Raw genomic sequence first — 18,116 nt, 5'->3', positions numbered from 1 at the left:
ATGCTGGCGGAGTGGGGGTCTTGCCTGCTGTTAGCAGTGGTACTGCTCCATCCAGGTCCCAGGGCCCAAGCCACGAAAGGTAGGAGCTATGGGATCATGGAGGGTGGGTGGAGAGAAGAAGGTGGAGCCTGGGTTTATTCTCTGGGAAGTCAGAATGCTTGGATGGCAGGCAAACCTTAATGCTCTTAGTTTCTAGCCACCAGGCCTTCCTTAGAGGACACTGGGGGTCAATGTGTCTGGCTAGGGTCTAGTGGACAAGGTCTTCATTTGTGCTGGACCTGAGGACTTCTGTGCTGACTATCATGGTGCATCTTGTCCTGTGGGCAGGCTAGGGGGTAGGGGGGGAGGGGAGACGGCAGTGGAGGATAGGCAAGGACACAGTGCCCCTTTATTCTCATGTCAGAAAGACAGAAATCAGACGCCATTCCTGGTCCTGGCCCCTGCCTGAGGAGCCCAGAAAGGGATGGTGCCTGCTCCCCCAACTCCACAGGTCTTCCAAGGAACCCTTCTCACCATTGAAGTATCACCTCCTCTGGGAAGCTCATCCCTTCCCCCATATAGTAAGATGGTTTCCCTCCCTCTAGAGCCCAGAGCCCCTGGGAGGCAGAGCACTGGTGTGTGGCTTTGTCCCAGCTGCCTGGCCCTCCTCAGCCCCACCTTCTCTCTGTGCTCCCCAGGGAAGGTTCCTGTCAGAATCAGCGCAGATCTTGAGCAAGGCACGTGCCTGGCCAGTGTGTCTTTCTTCCAGGGATGTTATTCAAGTGTGTGCTTCAGGATGCTTCAGAACCTGCTCTGGATAAGCTTCAACACAAAAGGAAAAGGCATTGGCTCTGTAACCAAGCAGGAGACAGGGATGGAGCTGAGCCCGGGTACAGCAGCCTAGGCTCCATTGGCCTCAGGGCCATTTCCACTCTTCACATGATTCTTGCCTTCTGCCAGTGTGATTTTTTTCCAGGGCTCCAACCTCCAGCCTAAAGCAGTGTGCTGTTCCCTGGAGAGAGAGCACCTGAGGCGGATAGAGGGGTGCAGAAGGCTTCGTGGAGCACAACTTTAGCCTAGCCTGGAACACACGCACACTTCACACGCACACTCCACAGGCTAGTCACTGGGGAAGGGAGGCAGGATTACCTGGCTAAGGTCATGTGCCTGCCCTCCAAGAAAGAAAGGAGAACATGAAGAAGGAGGGAGGGAGTACTGTAGAAAACAGGGGCCTGTGGTTGCAAGAGGTGGAAGAGGCACTAGTAGACCAAAGCAAATGATGTCAGACAAAAGCTCCCTTTCTGGGATGTTTTTCTCATCTGTGAAATGGAGTTCTTAACAGCTGCCCTGCTTGTTTCCCATATAGGGCTGCAGTGAGGACTGTTATGAGTTCATTCGCTCATGCGTGCAGTCCGCAATACACAATGAACACCTGCTTTATGTATGCCACAGCTTGTGTTATATCAGGATAAAAAACGACAGTGATCCTTGATCTGAGAGTGTACATATTTATGGAAGAAAAACAGAAAGGCTAGGTGCTGGTAGCTCATGCCTGTAATCCTACCTACTCAGGAGGCTGAGATCTGAGGATCATGGTTCAAAGCGAGTCCAGGTAAACAAGTCCATGAGACTCTTATCTCCAGTTAACCACTAGAAAACTAGAAGTGGAGCTGTTGTTCAAAGTCATAGAGTGCAAGCCTTGAACAAAAGAACTCAAGGACAGCACCCAGGACTTTAGTTCAAGCCCCACAATCACCACCACCAACAACAAAAAAAAGAGGAGCCAAATAAACAAGTAAAATCAGCAGTATGCTACTGGTGTGAATACTATGGGGAAAATACTGCAATAAAGAGAAAGAAGGGTGTAGGGAGGGGAGAAGAAAGAGAAAGAGAAGAGGGGAGGAGGAAGGGAAGAAGGAAGAAGAGGATTGTAGTAGAAACACATCAAGCATATAAAATCTCATGAAATAATGGTGTCTCCTGCCTGTAACCCTGAATACTTGGGAGGCATAAGAAAGCGGATCAAAGTCCAAGACTGGGCAAAAATGAGAGACCGTATGTGAAAAATAACTAAAGCCAAAAATTGGCTGAAAGTGTGGCTTGAGTGTCTGCCTAGCTAGCACCAGACTGCGTTTGAATCTCAGTACTGCAAAACAAATGAAAGACCCTCATGAATTTACAATGCAATTCAAAAGAAATTAAGAAAAATACTTATTGGCTTTGTGTGTGTGTGTGTGTGTGTGTGTGTGTGTGTGTGTGTGTGTGTGTGTGTGTGTGTGTGTGTGTGTGTGTGTGTGTGTGTGTGTCTGGGACACTACTTCTTTTTTTTAATTGGTAAGTAGAAAGGGCAAGAAATGAGACATTTACTTTGTCATCATTATAGGACTAGATTTCTCAAAAGCTAGCGAGGGAACATTGTTATTTATAGAAGACTACAGAAAAAAATACCATTAGAAAATCAGACGTTTGCAAACCACCATGGGATATTGGCTCTAGTCGTATAGTTCTTTTTTTTCCAGCTAGAGTTTTATACTTATGAATCTCAGTCCTTCTAATTATGCTTCCCAAATATCTGGTATGACTGGTACATGCCACCACACCTCATTTTTTATTGGTTGAGAGAATCTCATGGAACTTTTTACCTGGGTTAGCTTCAAACTGCTATCTTAACCGCATTGTTCCTTACTGATGTCCAACTTGTATTTTCTTTAGCCTTCAAGTGGGTTCCTGTGTCTTCTGACAAAAATCCCAGCAGTCCTTGGGAGTGTCTTTCCTATTTAGCACGATAAGTGTGTTGAAGTGCATTTTGTGTATTTCCAGTGCTGGAGACCTGGTTACCAGCCAGTTCTCTATGGAGCCCCAGTTCAGTTGGGCACAATAATCTGAATCTCAAGCCTAGGGATATAACGCATAACTGCAATATTATTGCTCCTGAGCTTGTTTAATAAACAATGTTTTAAAGCAATAAAACTAAATCTATGACATAGTAGTATACACAAGTGATTCTAGTACTCAGGAGAGTGAAACAGGAGAATCTTGAATTTGAAACCAGTCTTAGCAACATAGTTACATAGTTATATCCTGTTTAAACCAAAACAAGGAGGGAAGGAAGGAAAGGAAGGGAACAAGGGATGGAGAAAATATCAATTCATATTGATATTTCAACTCATGTCAAGAATCAAGAGTTTAAAATTTACCTGATATATATGTTTTCTTGTTATGTATAGTTCAGGCTGGGCTTTAACTCACTGGGTCCCCCTGACCCTATGCAACCATGCCATACATACATACATACACACACACATACACACACACATACATACACACACACATACATGCATGCATGCATATGTATGTATGTATATGTATACACACATAATTTTTATTTTTTGCCGATCCTGGGGACTTAAACTCTGGGCCTGGGCACTGTCTCTGAGCCTCTTTGGCTCAAGTTTAGTGCTCTACCACTTGAGCCACGGGGCCACTTCTGTATTTTTCTAAGTCATTTATTGGAGATAAGAGTCTTTGTTGCCAGAGCTGGCTTCAAACCATGACCCTCATATCTCAGCCTCCTGGGTAGCTAGGACTATAGGCATGAGCTACCACAGCCCAACTGTAGTAATATTTTTTTCGTCTCTCATTTCACACTGAACATCTTAGTTTCAATTGATATGAACATATTTCTTTGCTTTAATCCATATGTGTAATATTTATAAATAATCAATACTTAATATTGTTTCTAAGAGTAAGACTACTGCACATAGTTAAAGATGTCTTTGTGGTTCATTTGTCCTTGAGATCTGTCCTACTAGAGATGTACTGTCAGAAGTCAGGATTCACGCTCATTCATAATCATTTTTCTCCATGTGACTGTGTCTCCAACTGATACATAACTCCACTGATTTGCTTCAGGTTGAGATTTTTAGGGATTCATTAAATTTTTTGATTTTACATGAATTATTTCATGTGGTTACAAAGTCAAAACTCTGAAGAATGCATTTAAAGAGGTCTGATAGTCAGACATGATTTCTTTCCTTGACAGAATTATTCTTATTAGTTTCCTTTCATTGTTTCCTTTTTAAAAATGTACATATTAGAATGCACTTTTAGCATGGTAATGGGTCGTGTACATGTTCACCAAGGGGAGTTGTTACCATTAATCTCTACACTTCTGGCTGTGTGTATCTAGGGGCCTGGCAGATGGTAATGTTTTATCTAGAATTTGAGGCACACCCTAGACTGTTAGGGTTTAAACATGAAGTACTTCCTGAAAGGCTCATGACTTCAGGGCTTGGTCCCCGATATAATATTGAGAGGTGGATGAGGCTTCTAAGAAGTGAGTGAATCATGAAGGCTCTGACCTAATCAATAGATTAACCCATTGGTGGACATAATTGAATGGCTTGTTGGAGGTTGTAGAAACTGTGGAAGATAGGAAATGATTGGAGGAATGGTCAGTATGGGTGAAGACTATACTTTGTCCTTGGCACCTTCCTTCTTCATTCTCCTATTCTCCCTCCCTCTTCCCTTTCCCTTCCCTTTTTCTCCCCTCTCCTCCCTTCCCCTTCTCTCCTCTCTGCTTCCTGCTATCATGAGGTCACCAGCTCTGCTCCAACACACCCTCCCCACCATGACATGTTGCCTTTGGAGCCAAGAACCATAGACTAAAACCTCTGAAACTATGAGTCAAAATAAATCATTTCTCTTTCATGTTTTCTGTCTCAGGTATTTTGTTACAGCACCAAGAAGTGCCGGACACACTAACCCTTCTTTAGTCCCTCTTTGCCTTGTTCTCTGTGGTACCTGTCACTTTTCCAGATGTTCTTCATTTCACTTGTCTGTTCTCTTCCGGCAGTGACCCTAGCATTTAGAATGATGTCTAGTATTCAAACAATATTTGTTGAATGGAGCAAAGAACGCTTCAATATCCAGTATTTGAAGGACATGCAAATACATGGATATGTGAATCGACTTGGTGGCTAATGATCCAGCTTCGCCATATATATATATATATATATATATATATATATATATATATATATATATATATATATATATATATATATATATATATATATATATATATATATCCAAAACCCCTGCCGACTGCAGCCATCCTTCTCTTGCCCCAGGTGTCAAATGTGGAGGTGTACTCTCAGCACCTTCTGGAAACTTCTCCAGCCCCAACTTCCCAAGACTATACCCTTACAACACAGAGTGCAGCTGGCTGATTGTGGTGGCTGAGGGATCCTCTGTGCTGCTCACCTTTCATGCCTTTGACCTGGAGTACCATGACACCTGCGGCTTCGACTTCCTGGAGATCTACAACGGGGCCTCTGGAGACAAGGGCAACCTGCTGGGGAGGTTCTGCGGCCAGGTGCCCCCACCGCCCTTCTCCTCCTCCTGGCATGTCATGTCCATCATCTTCCACTCAGACAAGCATGTGGCCAGCCATGGCTTTTCTGCAGCTTACCAGAAAGGTGAGTGGGGTCTCAGCAGCAGAGAAGCTGGCCCTGGGCTGGAGGTGGGCGAGGGCAGCGGCTCAGGTTAGACCTGTAGGTAGCATCTTAGCAAAGACTGCTCTGTGACCTTGGATGGGCCTGCTCTCCTGCACAGCAAGGGAGAGGTAGAGTCTTTGGTGCTCATGGCAGATATAGTCTTGGTGACTATCGGCCCTGCTGCCATGAACACTCCAACTCCTCCTCCAGGAGTCCCTGGTCCCCAGAGGCTCTGGCTGTACTTGGAGTCCAGGCTCATCATGGCCTTCTATCTGCCCTGATGATTCTTATCCTGTGGTGTGGCATCAAGCCACCGAAGGGTCCAGACCTCCTCTCTGCACTCAAGGCCAAGACCAAAAGTCTTAGTCATGCCAGCCCAAGCAAGGGCTCCTGATCCACAGGGTGCACCTGCAATAACCCCAGGACTCGGTGAGACACCCAGTCCATGTCAAAAGTAGAGGTTCAGGAAGTGGCGCTGTAGCTCAAAGTGGTAGAGCACTAGCCTTGAGCTGAAGAGCTGAGGGACAGCACCCAGACCCAGAGTTCAAGGCCCATCACCGACCAAAAAAACAAAAGCAGAAACAAAAACAAAAGAAAACAAAAGGAGAGGCTCCGAATTGTGGGATATTAGTACAAGAATGGTGGTGGGCCGATCAAATCAGAGTTTGGAAATTTTAGTCCCTTGGATATTTTAGAATATTATGATATCCAAATCACAGTGCCATGTGCCATGTTCTCCAACATCTTATTAGATAAGAAAACCCTTCTATTTAATGGAACTGTCTATTAATCCCTAGTGTGTAAAAAAAAAGGCAAAGGCAGCATTTTTGTAGCATGTATTTATTTGATAATAAACCAATCATTGAAAAACACACGACTAATGATGGTCTCCAGGGACCCAAACTATGGCATGTAAAACTCATGACCATGGCTGTCTTTGAACTGTTAAGAGATAGTTTGAAGTATAACATAAGAATAACCTTTTAGCCAGGCTCCCTGGACCACTGGGGAGTCCCCGAGATTGTTTGGAAGCCTTTACTAAGCCTTTACTAAGGTTGGTGGTGTCAGAGCATCTCTAAGACTGTCTCTTACACTCTTACTTTACAAACAGTAATTCTGAGACCAGAGAAGGAATTTACCTTCCCAAGATCACACAGCATGAGGACAAGAATCAAGACCTCTAATGCCCAAGATTCTGAAGTCTTAGGAATAGTGCCCCAACTTGCCACCCCCCCACCCCCGGCCTTGCTTCAGCAAGACACAGCCTTCACCATCACCTGCCCATCTTCTCAGCTCTACACCAGTCAGACCCTAGTACATTATGATTTCTAATGCATAGATAAGGCTCAGAGAGGCTGGGTTGCTTTCCCAGAAGGCAGAGCTGAGAGACCACTCATCTTCAGATCTTCCTCTACGTCACAGTTTCCTCATCAATTAGGGAGATTTGATCTAATTCCTAGACTCAGGGACTTTGAGCCCTGGTCTGGTGGGAGCGGATGATGAGGTCACAAGGGTCTCTTGCACACATACACACAACTTGACCAGTTTTCTTCCTGCGGAGTGACTCTGGGCCTTCTACTTCACTGTTACCCTGCCAATCTCCACCTCTCTGTCCCTCAGCCTGGAATCTAGGAAGGCAGTGCATAAATGACCTGGCTCTCTCATTTCTGGGGCCACATGACTCAGGTCTGTGCTTTGCCCCAGCCCCAGAATTCCCTACTGGAGTTCAATAGTGAGATCAACATACCTTCTGTCCCTGTCTTGCGACTTCATTTCCCTATGGCTCGGTCTTCTCAAGATAATGGGAGAAGGCCAGGATATATCCCTGGTGGGACCTGTGGGAAGATTACAAAGATGGCGTGCTGGAGCTGTGCCTGCCACAAGAGCTCTGGGAGCCAGAGGAAGGAAGGGCATGTCAAGAACGGCTTCCTTGCAGATGTGTGCGGTGGCGTCCTGACTGGCCTGTCGGGGGTGCTCACCAGCCCTGAGTACCCCAACAACTACCCCAACAATGTAGAATGTCACTGGGTGATCCACGCGTCGGGACCCGCCGCCGTCAAGTTGGTGTTCATGGACTTCCAGGTGGAAGGCAGCGAGCAGTGCACCTACGACTATGTGGCAGTGCTCGGGGCTCCTGGACCCGCCCACGGGCACCACTACTGTGGCAGCACCAGACCCCCCACCCTCACATCATTGGGCCACGAACTGCAAGTGGTCTTCAAGTCAGACTTCAACATTGGAGGCCGGGGATTCAAGGCCTACTACTTCTCAGGTAGGAGGGGCTCAGTCCCACCCACCCATCACCCCTGTGCTGAAGAATCCTGCCTCCCTGGTATGCTTGGAAAGGGGAAGATCAGTCCTTCCTAATCCTTAGGAACATAGGGTTTCTGTACTCTAAAATGTTCCAGCATTTCCTTCCTAGCCAAGACCAAAGTATAAGCTCATTACTTCTTTTGTAAGTCCCTTCTTGTGCTCCTCAGAGAAGCTTCTGTACACTGTGACCTAATACTTGTGCAATTAATTAATTAGGTCTACGATTTATGTTTACACAAAGGAGCAGATGGACCTTTGGAATGTTCATAGTTGGGGCGAAGGATAAGACAATGATGACTTGTAAGAGTCTTGGGGGATATCCAGAAGGAGGAAAGAATTGAACAGTGCTTGAAGGAATTAGGCAGAGGTAAAAGAAAGGGAAAGGTCTTCCAAGCAGATGGGACAGCTTGTATAAGAGGGTGGAGGACAGAGTATTTGGGGTGCTGACAGCCTTGGGAGGTGTTTAGTAGGACTCGAATGTAGAAAGTGGACAATATGTTCTTAGTTGCTGTGACAAAGTACTGGGCACAAATTACAAGGCGGAAAGACTTATTTTGGCTTAGTTTCAGCAGTCAGTCCATGATGGGTTGGCCTGGTGTCTTTGGGCCTGTGGTGAGGCAGTGCGTCATGGCAGGGAGTGCAGGGTGGAGTGAAGCTGCTCACCTCATGGCAGCCAGGAAGCAAAGGAAAGAGACAGACAAGGATCCACGTCCAATCTCTCCTCTAGACCTCGCCCCCTCTTTTCTTGTAGGTCCCACCTGTTATATAGGATCCACTGCCTTCCAAGAACACCGTGGGCTGGGACCAAGTCTTTACTAGTTGGGAGTTGTGCGGGGGGGAGTGGTACTTACCCAAACCACAGCAATGTAGCATCAGGGAAGAGAGGCAAGACCCTGTCATGAACTCCCTTGTCTGTCTAGCCAGGGAGTTTGGGCTTCATCTTGAGGACAAGTATCAGGTATGACTACTAAGTTCCTAACAAGCCAGCATTCTTCCAGAGTTCCAGCTCAGGTTTGAACCATGCTTCAAACCAGGCTTGCTGACCATGGGGCTACATCCACCCGTAGTGATAGGACCCACGGCACCTGCTGTCGGAGCTATAGGGCTGCAGAGGGTGGCTCCCACTCTCCTCCCATTGTTCCTTCCCCTCACTCTCAGGAGAATGCCAGGAGGTGTACACAGCTGTGCGCGGCAACTTCTCTAGCCCACAGTACCCGGGCTCCTACCCCAACAACATCCGCTGCCATTGGACCATCCGCCTGCCTCCTGGCTACCGAGTCAAGGTATTCTTCCTGGATGTGGACCTGGAGGAACCCAACAGCTTGACCAGGACCTGTGACTTTGACCATCTGGCGGCCTTTGATGGAGACAGTGAAGAGGCAGCGCCGCTGGGGAATTGGTGTGGTCGCCACCTGCCACCCCCCATCACCTCCAGCCACAACCAGCTCCTGCTTCTGCTACACACAGACCGCAGCACCACCGGCAGAGGCTTCTCTGTGGCCTACATTGGAGGTCAGCTGGGGGGGGGGATGGGGGAAGGGAAGAAGCCAAGTGGGGAAGAAATTGGATCAGAGTTGGAGCACAAGGGTTCTGCCACAGAGAGGGATCGCAAAGGTCAGGTTAGCATGGTCTTGAAGATCCTAGGAGAGCGCAGTGGTACTGCCAACTGAGGAAAGGAGGAGGAAACCTTGGTGGGGAAGGTCAGGAAATGATGGTGGGATGCAGGAAGGGGGGTAGAATGAGGCTTCATCCTGGGGGTGGGGGGAGCACAGTGAGAGCCTGGTGCCCTCCAGGCTGGCCCTGTGGCACAGCTGGCTCATCCCGTCTGCTCTCCACGCTTAGGTTTTTCCATTTATAAGATGAGGACACAAGTCAGAGGGTTTTAGACACTGTCCTGCCTCTGTTAGACTTACTTTCAGGCTCCAAGCCTCTCCCAGCTCCGTGTGATTTAAAAGAAGCTTCACCTCCTTTCAGTGCCTCTGGTGAACTGAGGTAGAAGTGACTCGAATCCTGGCTCTGGTTCCAGGGGCTTTGGAACAGGACCCCCCACCCCCTCCTCCCCCTCCCCAGGTCCCTGTGGGAGTCCAGGGTCAGACAGGGCACTTGAGCTGGGCCAGGCTCCAGATGGGGCCCAGGCTGCAGGCCGCCTCCCCATGGGGAGGGCAGCCACGGCATCAATCAGGGGTGACACACAGTTCAGCGCCACCGCGATCATCGTGGGAGACGGCGGGCTCATAAATCCCAGCCTGCCCAGACACTAGAGGCTGAAATATGTCTGAGGCATTTCCCGGAGAGGGGGCTGAGGGGTCTGGGCCTCTGCCTGCCAGATTTCTCTCCTTTTCCTCCCACCAGCTACCGCCAGCCGTTCCCCTGCCCCCCTGTACACACAGGCCTGCACACACACACACACACACACACACACACTCAGCAAACCCGACACTTAGTCACACTCATATATCTTGCTGGTGACAGAGTGTACAGGCGACTGCCAAATAGTTGGGAGAGACCGTGAACTTGGGAATCCTGTAGCCTTTGAGTCTACAGGACTCAGCCACTGTAAAATAAATAAATAAATAAAATAAAAAGTTCACTACTCAGAGATTCACTTTGCAAAACTAAAACAAGCTTAATTGTCCATTCCACTGGACCCTCTCAGGGAGAGGTGTGGGCTTCCTACCTCACACTCTTCAAAACTGTACCTCTCCTTCCCCTCAACCCATTGTGCTCTTCCTGTCTTCCATCTGCTTGATTTTCCTTCAGAGCATTCTATAGGTTCATGTACTTTACATAAAATCCCTTCCAGTCACTTACAGCATAAGCTCTAAAGGGCAGCGATTGTTTGCTTTCTTTTCATCTCTATATTAGTGATACTTAGAATAACACACTGAGCCACCTTCCCAGCCCCTCAATAATATTTGTTAAATGTCTAAATGAATGACTGAATGTATTGCAGGGCACCAGGGTAGCTTTTTGTCAGTCCTGGGGCTTAAACTGAGGGGCTAGGCATTGCCCCTGAGCTTTTTTTTTGCTCAAGACTAGCACTCTACCACTTTGAGGCTTAACTCCACTTCCAGTTTTTAGGTGATTAATTGAAGATAAGAGTCTCATAGCCTGGGGCTGGGAAGTTGGCTCAGTGGTAGAGCGCTTGCCTTGCATGCCTGAGGCCCTGGGTTCGATTCCTCAGCACCACATAAGCAAAAAGAAAAAAGCCGGAAGTGGCGCTGTGGCTCAAGTGGTAAAGCACTAGCCTTGAGCTGAAGAGCTGAGGGACAGTGCTCAGGCCCAGAGTTCAGGCCCCACAACCGGTAAAAAAATAATAAAAAAATAAAAAAAAAAGAGTCTCATAGCCTTGGGGCTGGGAAGGTGGCTCAGTAGTAGAGCGCTTGCCTTGCATGCCTGAGGCCCTGGGTTCGATTCCTCAGCACCACATAAGCAGAAAAAAAAGCCGGAAGTGGCATTGTGGCTCAAGTGGTAGAGTGCTAGCCTTGAGCTGAAGAGCTGAGGGACAGCGCCCAGGCCCAGAGTTCAGGACCACAACGGGAACCCCCCCGCAAGAGTCTCATAGCCTTTCTGCCTGAGATGGCTTTGAACCATGATCCCCATATCTCAGCCACCTGAGTAGCTAAGATTACATGTGTGAGCCATCCGTGCCTGGCCAAGGGTAGCTTTTATTCATTCATTCATTCATTTTTGTGCCAATAGTGGGGCTTGAACTCAGAGCTTCATGCTTTTTTACCCAAAGCAGGGCTCTACTACTTGAGCCACTTCTCTACTTCCAGGATTTTCCTGATTAATTGGAGATAAGAGTCTCACAGATTTGTCTGCCTGGGCTGGCTTTGAACCATGTTCCTCAGATCTCAGCTTCCTGAGTAGCTAGGATGACAGGTGTAAGCCACCAGTGCCCATCAAGTAGCCTTTATTATACACAGTCAATCATTCCTTTAGTGTTCAGGACTGCCAAACTCATGCTGGGCTTAGAGAAAATCAGACACACTGTGTTGTGCACAGTCCCAAAGAGTTTACAATAGGAGTCATGCATGCAAAATATCCCCTAGTATGCTCTGGAGGATTCTGTAAGAGCTTTTTGTACTTTGGGTGTTGGTTTTTCCATCTACTTCCCTTGGTGGGGCTTGGGGACATGAGATCAGTCTGCCTGTCCCTAACATCTCCCTCCGGCTTCCCCCTCCTGCTCCCAGTGGTGCCCATGAACGTGAGCTGCTCCCGCACAGACTTCCAGATCCTGATCTCAGCACAGGCACTGGCCCCACTGGAGCGGACCAAGATTTACCTGGGCAGCCGGAGCTGTGCTGCCCAAGAAGTCGGCAGCAACTTCCGGATCCAGGCCCGCTTTGACACCTGCGGCACTGAGTCTCAGGTAGGGGTGGGGAAGATGGAAGGAGGGCAGGCAGGAGGGAGGGCCTCGGAGCCAAGCTAAAAGGTATCTACCATTCTCCAGCTTCTCCTTCTGGTAGTAGTGACTGCACAAGCCTGGATACAGCTCACTCGGTCCTTCTAGGCTCTTGTTCACCTTGAGGTCTTTCTCTGTGTAGCCTCAGCATAGCAGATAATTCAAAGAAAGAAGTTAGGAGAAGGGACCTGGCAGGCAGCCCAGCAAGAGCCCACAGTGCTCACTGACCACTCTTCTAAAAAGGTCCTGGTAAGCCAGGCACCAGTGGCTCACGCCTGTAACCTTAGCTATTCAGGAGGCTGAGATCTGAGGATCTCGGTTCAAAGCCTGCCCGGGCAGAAAAGTCTGTGAGACTCTTATCTCCAATTTTCTACCAGAAAACCAGAAGTGGTGCTGTGGCTCAACTGGTAGAGCGCTAGCCTTGAGCTGAAGAGCTGAGGGACAGCGCCCAGGCCCAGAGTTCAAGCCCCACAACCGTCAAAGAAAAAAAAACGGTCCTGGTGGTAACCATTACTCAAGTTCCTTGCTCTTCCTCCCCTCCCCTCCCTCCTCTCCCTCAGGGACACCAAAGTCCTCCTCCCTTTAATATACAGACTCATCCAGCCCTGCTCTTCACCCCCACCCCTCCCCAAGCTAGCAATCCAAATCCATCCAAGGGTTCCACAAACGAAAGTGTTTTTCAAGTAACAGGGTCACCCTCTCTCTGAAGGCTGCAAAGCTCACAAATAAAATTTGTCTACCATCCTTAGATTTGGAGGAGTCTGTGAACGGAGGCTTGGGGCTCTCAGAGAATACTGGGCAGTGGCCTGGCACCCTGGAAGTTTAGACTGTGTGAAAGAGAGCAGGAAGGGAGGTGGGCACAGAAGGAAGCATGGCTCACCTCTATTGGAGATACACTCCAGTGTTGGCATCTGGGGACCTGCAGCCTGGCTTGGCAGATACGATGTTCTTTCCAGTGAACCACTCCTTGCCCTTCACCGCTAGCTATGTGCCTCTTGCCCCTCCAGTTCTTCCCCCTGCCTCCTCTAGCCTTCTTTCAGCAACTATCTTTTGGGCTTTAGAAGTAGAATCCTGGCATTCTGTACTCACCCCACTCCATGCCCTGAATCCCAAGGGGTTTTCTTGGGGACAGAAGCACATTTCATCAAATTAGGGGATGACGAAGACAAAGGATTCCCAGAGACTCATGAGGTCCTGGAACCAAGGACTTAGGGATATAGTCTCAGAGCTCCCCCTCAATCCAAGGCTCAGAACCACAGAACTGATGAGTTAATACCTAGTAATATGGAGCATGAGGATCTTAGACTCAGATGCTTAGTGTAACCTGCAAAAGTCCTAGACCCTGAGGCCCAATCTATATAGAATTGCTGTCAAGGAGACTCAGCTAGCCAAATGCAATAAAAAATATCAAGGCTAACCTTTCGTGCACCCCTCTGTGACAACGTTAGAGACTAACCCTCCCAATTCCTTTCCTTTGCCACTCATGAAAGCCCCCCGCCTCCTACTCCTAGTCTCTAGGGTTACCCTCCATCCTTTGTGGCTCAGAGTGACCCCACACACACAGTGGTCTTCTTGCAGTCTCAGGTCCTGTCCTGCTTTGCTCATGTCCTGATTCTGTAACCCCCAAACTCATGTCACAAACTCCTCTCAGGGCTAAGGGAGGCTGACAGATTGAGGACACCGAAAGCTCCTTTAGAGACTAGAGATCTAGAACCTTCAGAAAGCCAAAGGTGGAAGAGGTCCCTAATCTGCCAAGTTGCTTGTAACATTCTTTCAGTCCTTCTAAGGGTCCAGGCCAGAATCCTATGGCGTGGCAGCTCCTGTGACTTAACGAGTTGCAGAAGCCCGACTCACCGGGGTCCTCCCTCCATCCACACGCAAGGCAAGCTGGGTGGCCTGAGCAGTAGTGGCAGTGGAGGATCTGGAGTGGGAAAGGAGAATTGTTCTACCTTACAAACCACACCAGAATGGCCTCTTGTGCCCTGGTCCACATGTCCTTCTAGCTCAAGGCCACCCAACTCCTAACTCTTTCATCCACAATGTGCTCTTTAATAACTCTTCCCATCTGGCTTTTTAATAGCTCTTCCCAACTTGAGGGTACCATCCAGGAGGACAAGTGGTGTTAGGATAGAGACGCTGCTGCTCGCTAACTGGGAAGAAAAGGCTCCTAAAGGAAGCCCACGGTGCATGAGGGACAAAGCTACTGAGAGGCAGGAGATTTGCTTTTGGATCTCACTGTGGGCAAGTTATTGCCTGTGGGCCTCAGTAGTCACCTCTGCAAACCTTCCTAAAGTGGGGACTGACCATCTGCTCTTTGGTTGGGGTGAGATGTGACAGCAAACAACATAGTTAAAAGTGGGCAGGTCTAGGTCAGAATAACATCTCTTCCCTTTGGCCTCAGACAAGACCAGGCCTTAGTTTCCCCATTTGTAAAATGGGAGAATGCTAATGGCCCTAAATAAGACAGTTGTGAGAGTTAAATGAATTCCCACACTCAAAACACAGAGCCTGAAACATGACTCCCAGGTGTTAGCCATTATTGTTTACACTGCCATGGGCTCTGCCATCAGATGGGATGTTAGCCTTTTATAGATGGGGGTCTCTGTCTATAAGTGGGACCACCCACTCTCAAACTGTCCAATTTATAGATGCAACCTCCAAGACTCCGAGTCAATAGGAAGGAGTCCGTGGCTGGACCAGGCTTTGAATCTGGGCTAGGCGGGTGTGTGGGGGAACAGGCTCAGCCCAGGCTGCATCAGGTGTGAGTACATGCCCTGGTCCCCACAGAGAAGAAACAACACATCAGTGATCGTCAGCGTGTTGTACATTGACTTCTCGGCGGCCGGGCGGGAGGATGTACATGAGTATGAAGTCCGCTGTGAGCCCCGACGCAAGGAGGCTTCTGTCCACCTGCTGTCCGGCTCTGACTGGCTTGGGCCCTATGCTGCCACTGCTGAACACCTCCAGGAGGCGCCACCCGGGGATGAAGTGGAGGTGCTGGAGGGTCCAGTGACCATGGTCTCCCAGGACACCAGTGACATCGTCTTCCTGGGTCTTTGCATCCTGGCTGGAGTCCTCATGGTCATTGCCATTGTGGTCCTGATGCTGCTGTGAGCCGGCAGGGAGGAACGCCTGGCATCTGACATCCCTGGGAGGTGGCTTGGGTACTCACAACAGGGGCAGGATGGCATCTTGATGACTGACTCATAGGTGACCCTTGAGCAAGTCATGTCCCTCTCTGAGCCTCTGTTTCCTAGGGACCACCTCCACCCTGCTACCTTGCAGGACTGGTGGGAGGCTCAGAGAAGAGCATGACTGGGTAAGAGCTCTGTAACTGCAGTCCCCTGTGTATCAGAGTGCAATCACTGCTATTAATTTCAAAGATATGCTGCTGCAGAAAAGGATCCGCCCATATGTGTCACTGGTTACCATCTTGGACAGTGGCGATCAGTGCAGCCGATTGGGTGGGATTCACTTTGCATCATGTATGAATGCTTCACAAATTCTTACCTTATTTTCCCAATGATATCCCAAGTTTTCATTAGCAACAGGCTCAATATCCACCCAGGGACCTCCACCCTCCTGAATCGATCCAGATGCTGTGAAGATCTGTCTAAAGCAGGCCAGCTCTGGCCTCTGAATTCCAGGAATTGGGAGCAGAGCTGAAGCCCCATCTAGTGTTGTCATTTCATCCCCGGCCACATGATGTCACTGTTGAAGATCTGTCCTGTGCTTCCTGGTGGAGGCTGGTTCACAGATGGAGAGGTAGCCCTGCTGGGTCGGTCTCCCTAGAAACCACAGGTAGGCTCCACATGATCCTCAGAAATGAGGCTGTGGACAGGGGTTTCTCTCTCTCATGATGGAGTTTTTCCTTACATGTCTGTTTTTGGTTCATAGACTATTGAAGTTCCATGTATCTCTGTCATTGCCCAGATGTTGGGCTAAGGTAGAGCCCATCCATCCTTGCCCTGTGGCTCCTTGTGGCCCTGTGCCTTCTCTTGTCTTAGGGCTTCATTCAGTGTGGCTCCAGTCCACCCACAACACAGGGGGTGGAGGTTGAATCCTTTGAATTATTATGCAAACCCATCAACCCTTCTCTGAAGCTCTCCTTGATACCAAGAGGTGGAACAATCTTGTTAATGAAAAATAAACAAAAAAATCCATTTATAATACACCACTTTCCATGCTCACCTTTATATTTGCATAATGATCACTCAAGTAGTCCTTGTATAATAATAGAAATCTCCAAAGTGACCCTGCTGACCACTGGTATCAAGTTAAAAAAAAAAAAAAAAAGGAAACCCAATTACAGTGCATTCAACAACCAACAAGCGTCCCCAGGGCTCCAGATTTCGTGTCTGTGGTTGTGAGTCTCCAGGACACAGCAACACATAAGTCACCTGAGAGCCCTGCCTTAGTGATCTGAGTGTTGCAGAGCTGAAGTAAGGAGGGAGGGGGTAGGCAAGTTGGGAATGTGAAAAAAAGATGAGAAAGTAAGAAATGAATTAAGCACGAGAGAAAGAGTTGACTGGACATTAAGCACTGAACTGGGTTCAAGTTTGCATTTTCCATGAGCCTGGACAAGTCATTTTGATTCTGTGAACCTCAGTTTCCCCATCTGCCAATATTACTATGGTTTCTGTCTTGCTGTGAGGACGTAATACAATGAACTAGGAAAGTACATTGAAGTAGACGTGCCAGCAGTCGAGTTCTGAACCCACTCTGGGGTGTATGAGGCCCAGGCCCCATCCTCCCTCCTGCTCCCCTTGCCTTCTTGCTCTGTCTCTGACCTGGGTGCCTTCACCAGGGTATTTACAAATACCTCACAGACACCTTGGGTCTTAGTTTCCCTGTCTGAAGATGACCAGACATCCTGTGAGAAAGCTCTGGATGCAGCCTAAGCTTTATCTTTGTCAGCCTATAGTGGTGGGGAGGAGAGAACAGCCCGACATAGGCCAAGCCTGATCTCAAAGTTTTGTGTGTGTGTGTGTGTGTGTGTGTGTGTGTGTGTGAGAGAGAGAGAGAGAGAGAGAGAGAGAGAGAGAGAGAGAGAGAGAGAGGCTACTATGCAGAGGCCAGGGACTCTAGCTCTGTAGCCAGGTCATGTAGGTCAAGCTGGGCCTCTAGCACTTGCCGACCATGTGACTTTGGGCAAGTCCACTCCTCTCAGCTTAGCTTTTTCACCTGGAAGGTGAGTAATAATGCTCACCTCAGCGGCTCATCATAAGAATTTGATGAGACAGTGCCAGACCGTGCCCAAAACAGGAAAGGATTCTGTGAATCTACGAATCTTCAAACCTCTGACTTAAAAAACAAAAAGTTCTAGGCCCAGTTTGCCACCATGTGATTTGGGAGGTAAGCCCATTTCCTTCACTGGCTTCAGCTTCCTTGTTTGCAAAACATACAAACATCATAATTACACATCCCGTGCATGGTAGATGCTTACAATACATCAACTCGCTTAAAGGCAGGTTGCAAGGTAGGCATCACTGCCTTATTTTACCATTGAGAAACTGAGGAGGGGAAAGTGCTGTGTTCAAGGTCATATGGTGCTGAAGTGTTGAAGCCAGGCTAGAGGACACAGACTCACCCAGATTAGGGGGAGCTGGGCATCGAATGAGAGCCCACTGGGCTCTCAGGGCAGCGCCCCAAGCCTTGCAGGACAGGAAGGCCTGGAATGGCAGAGGCATCTTCGAAGACTTTGAAGACGTGCCGGGAGCCTGCTATTCCCAGCCCTCCAGGCAGCCAGCACGCTGATTATCTGTGCGAGCTGCGGGAAATGACAGTCTTTATGACAGCGCAGTGTCTATTAGAACTGAAAGGGCTGAAATGATACCCATTAGCCAACACGCCTGGCTCTGGATGAGTGTGGGGCACTGCGGGCACAGCGTGGCCTGCCTGTTCATCTACTCACACGT

The 18,116-nt window shown here is 48.7% G+C and overlaps 1 protein-coding gene across 1 annotated transcript; it reads left to right on the top strand.

Moving 5' to 3' along the window:
- Window positions 1-15,312, top strand: LOC138807156 (CUB domain-containing protein 2). The gene is made up of 6 exons (XM_069992755.1): window positions 1-79; window positions 5,112-5,459; window positions 7,414-7,749; window positions 8,949-9,302; window positions 11,987-12,165; window positions 14,986-15,312. Exons 1-6 carry the CDS (start codon window positions 1-3, stop codon window positions 15,310-15,312), a joined length of 1,623 nt encoding a protein of 540 aa, XP_069848856.1.
- The last annotated feature ends 2,804 nt before the right edge of the window (window positions 15,313-18,116 follow it).

The sequence above is a fragment of the Dipodomys merriami genome, unplaced genomic scaffold, assembly GCF_024711535.1.
Source record: "Dipodomys merriami isolate MVZ:Mamm:240054 unplaced genomic scaffold, mDipMer1.0.p SCAF_412, whole genome shotgun sequence".
Classification (NCBI taxonomy): Eukaryota; Metazoa; Chordata; class Mammalia; order Rodentia; family Heteromyidae; genus Dipodomys; species Dipodomys merriami.
Note: the sequence above shows the minus strand (reverse complement) of the source record. Positions and strands in the feature narration are given on the sequence as shown.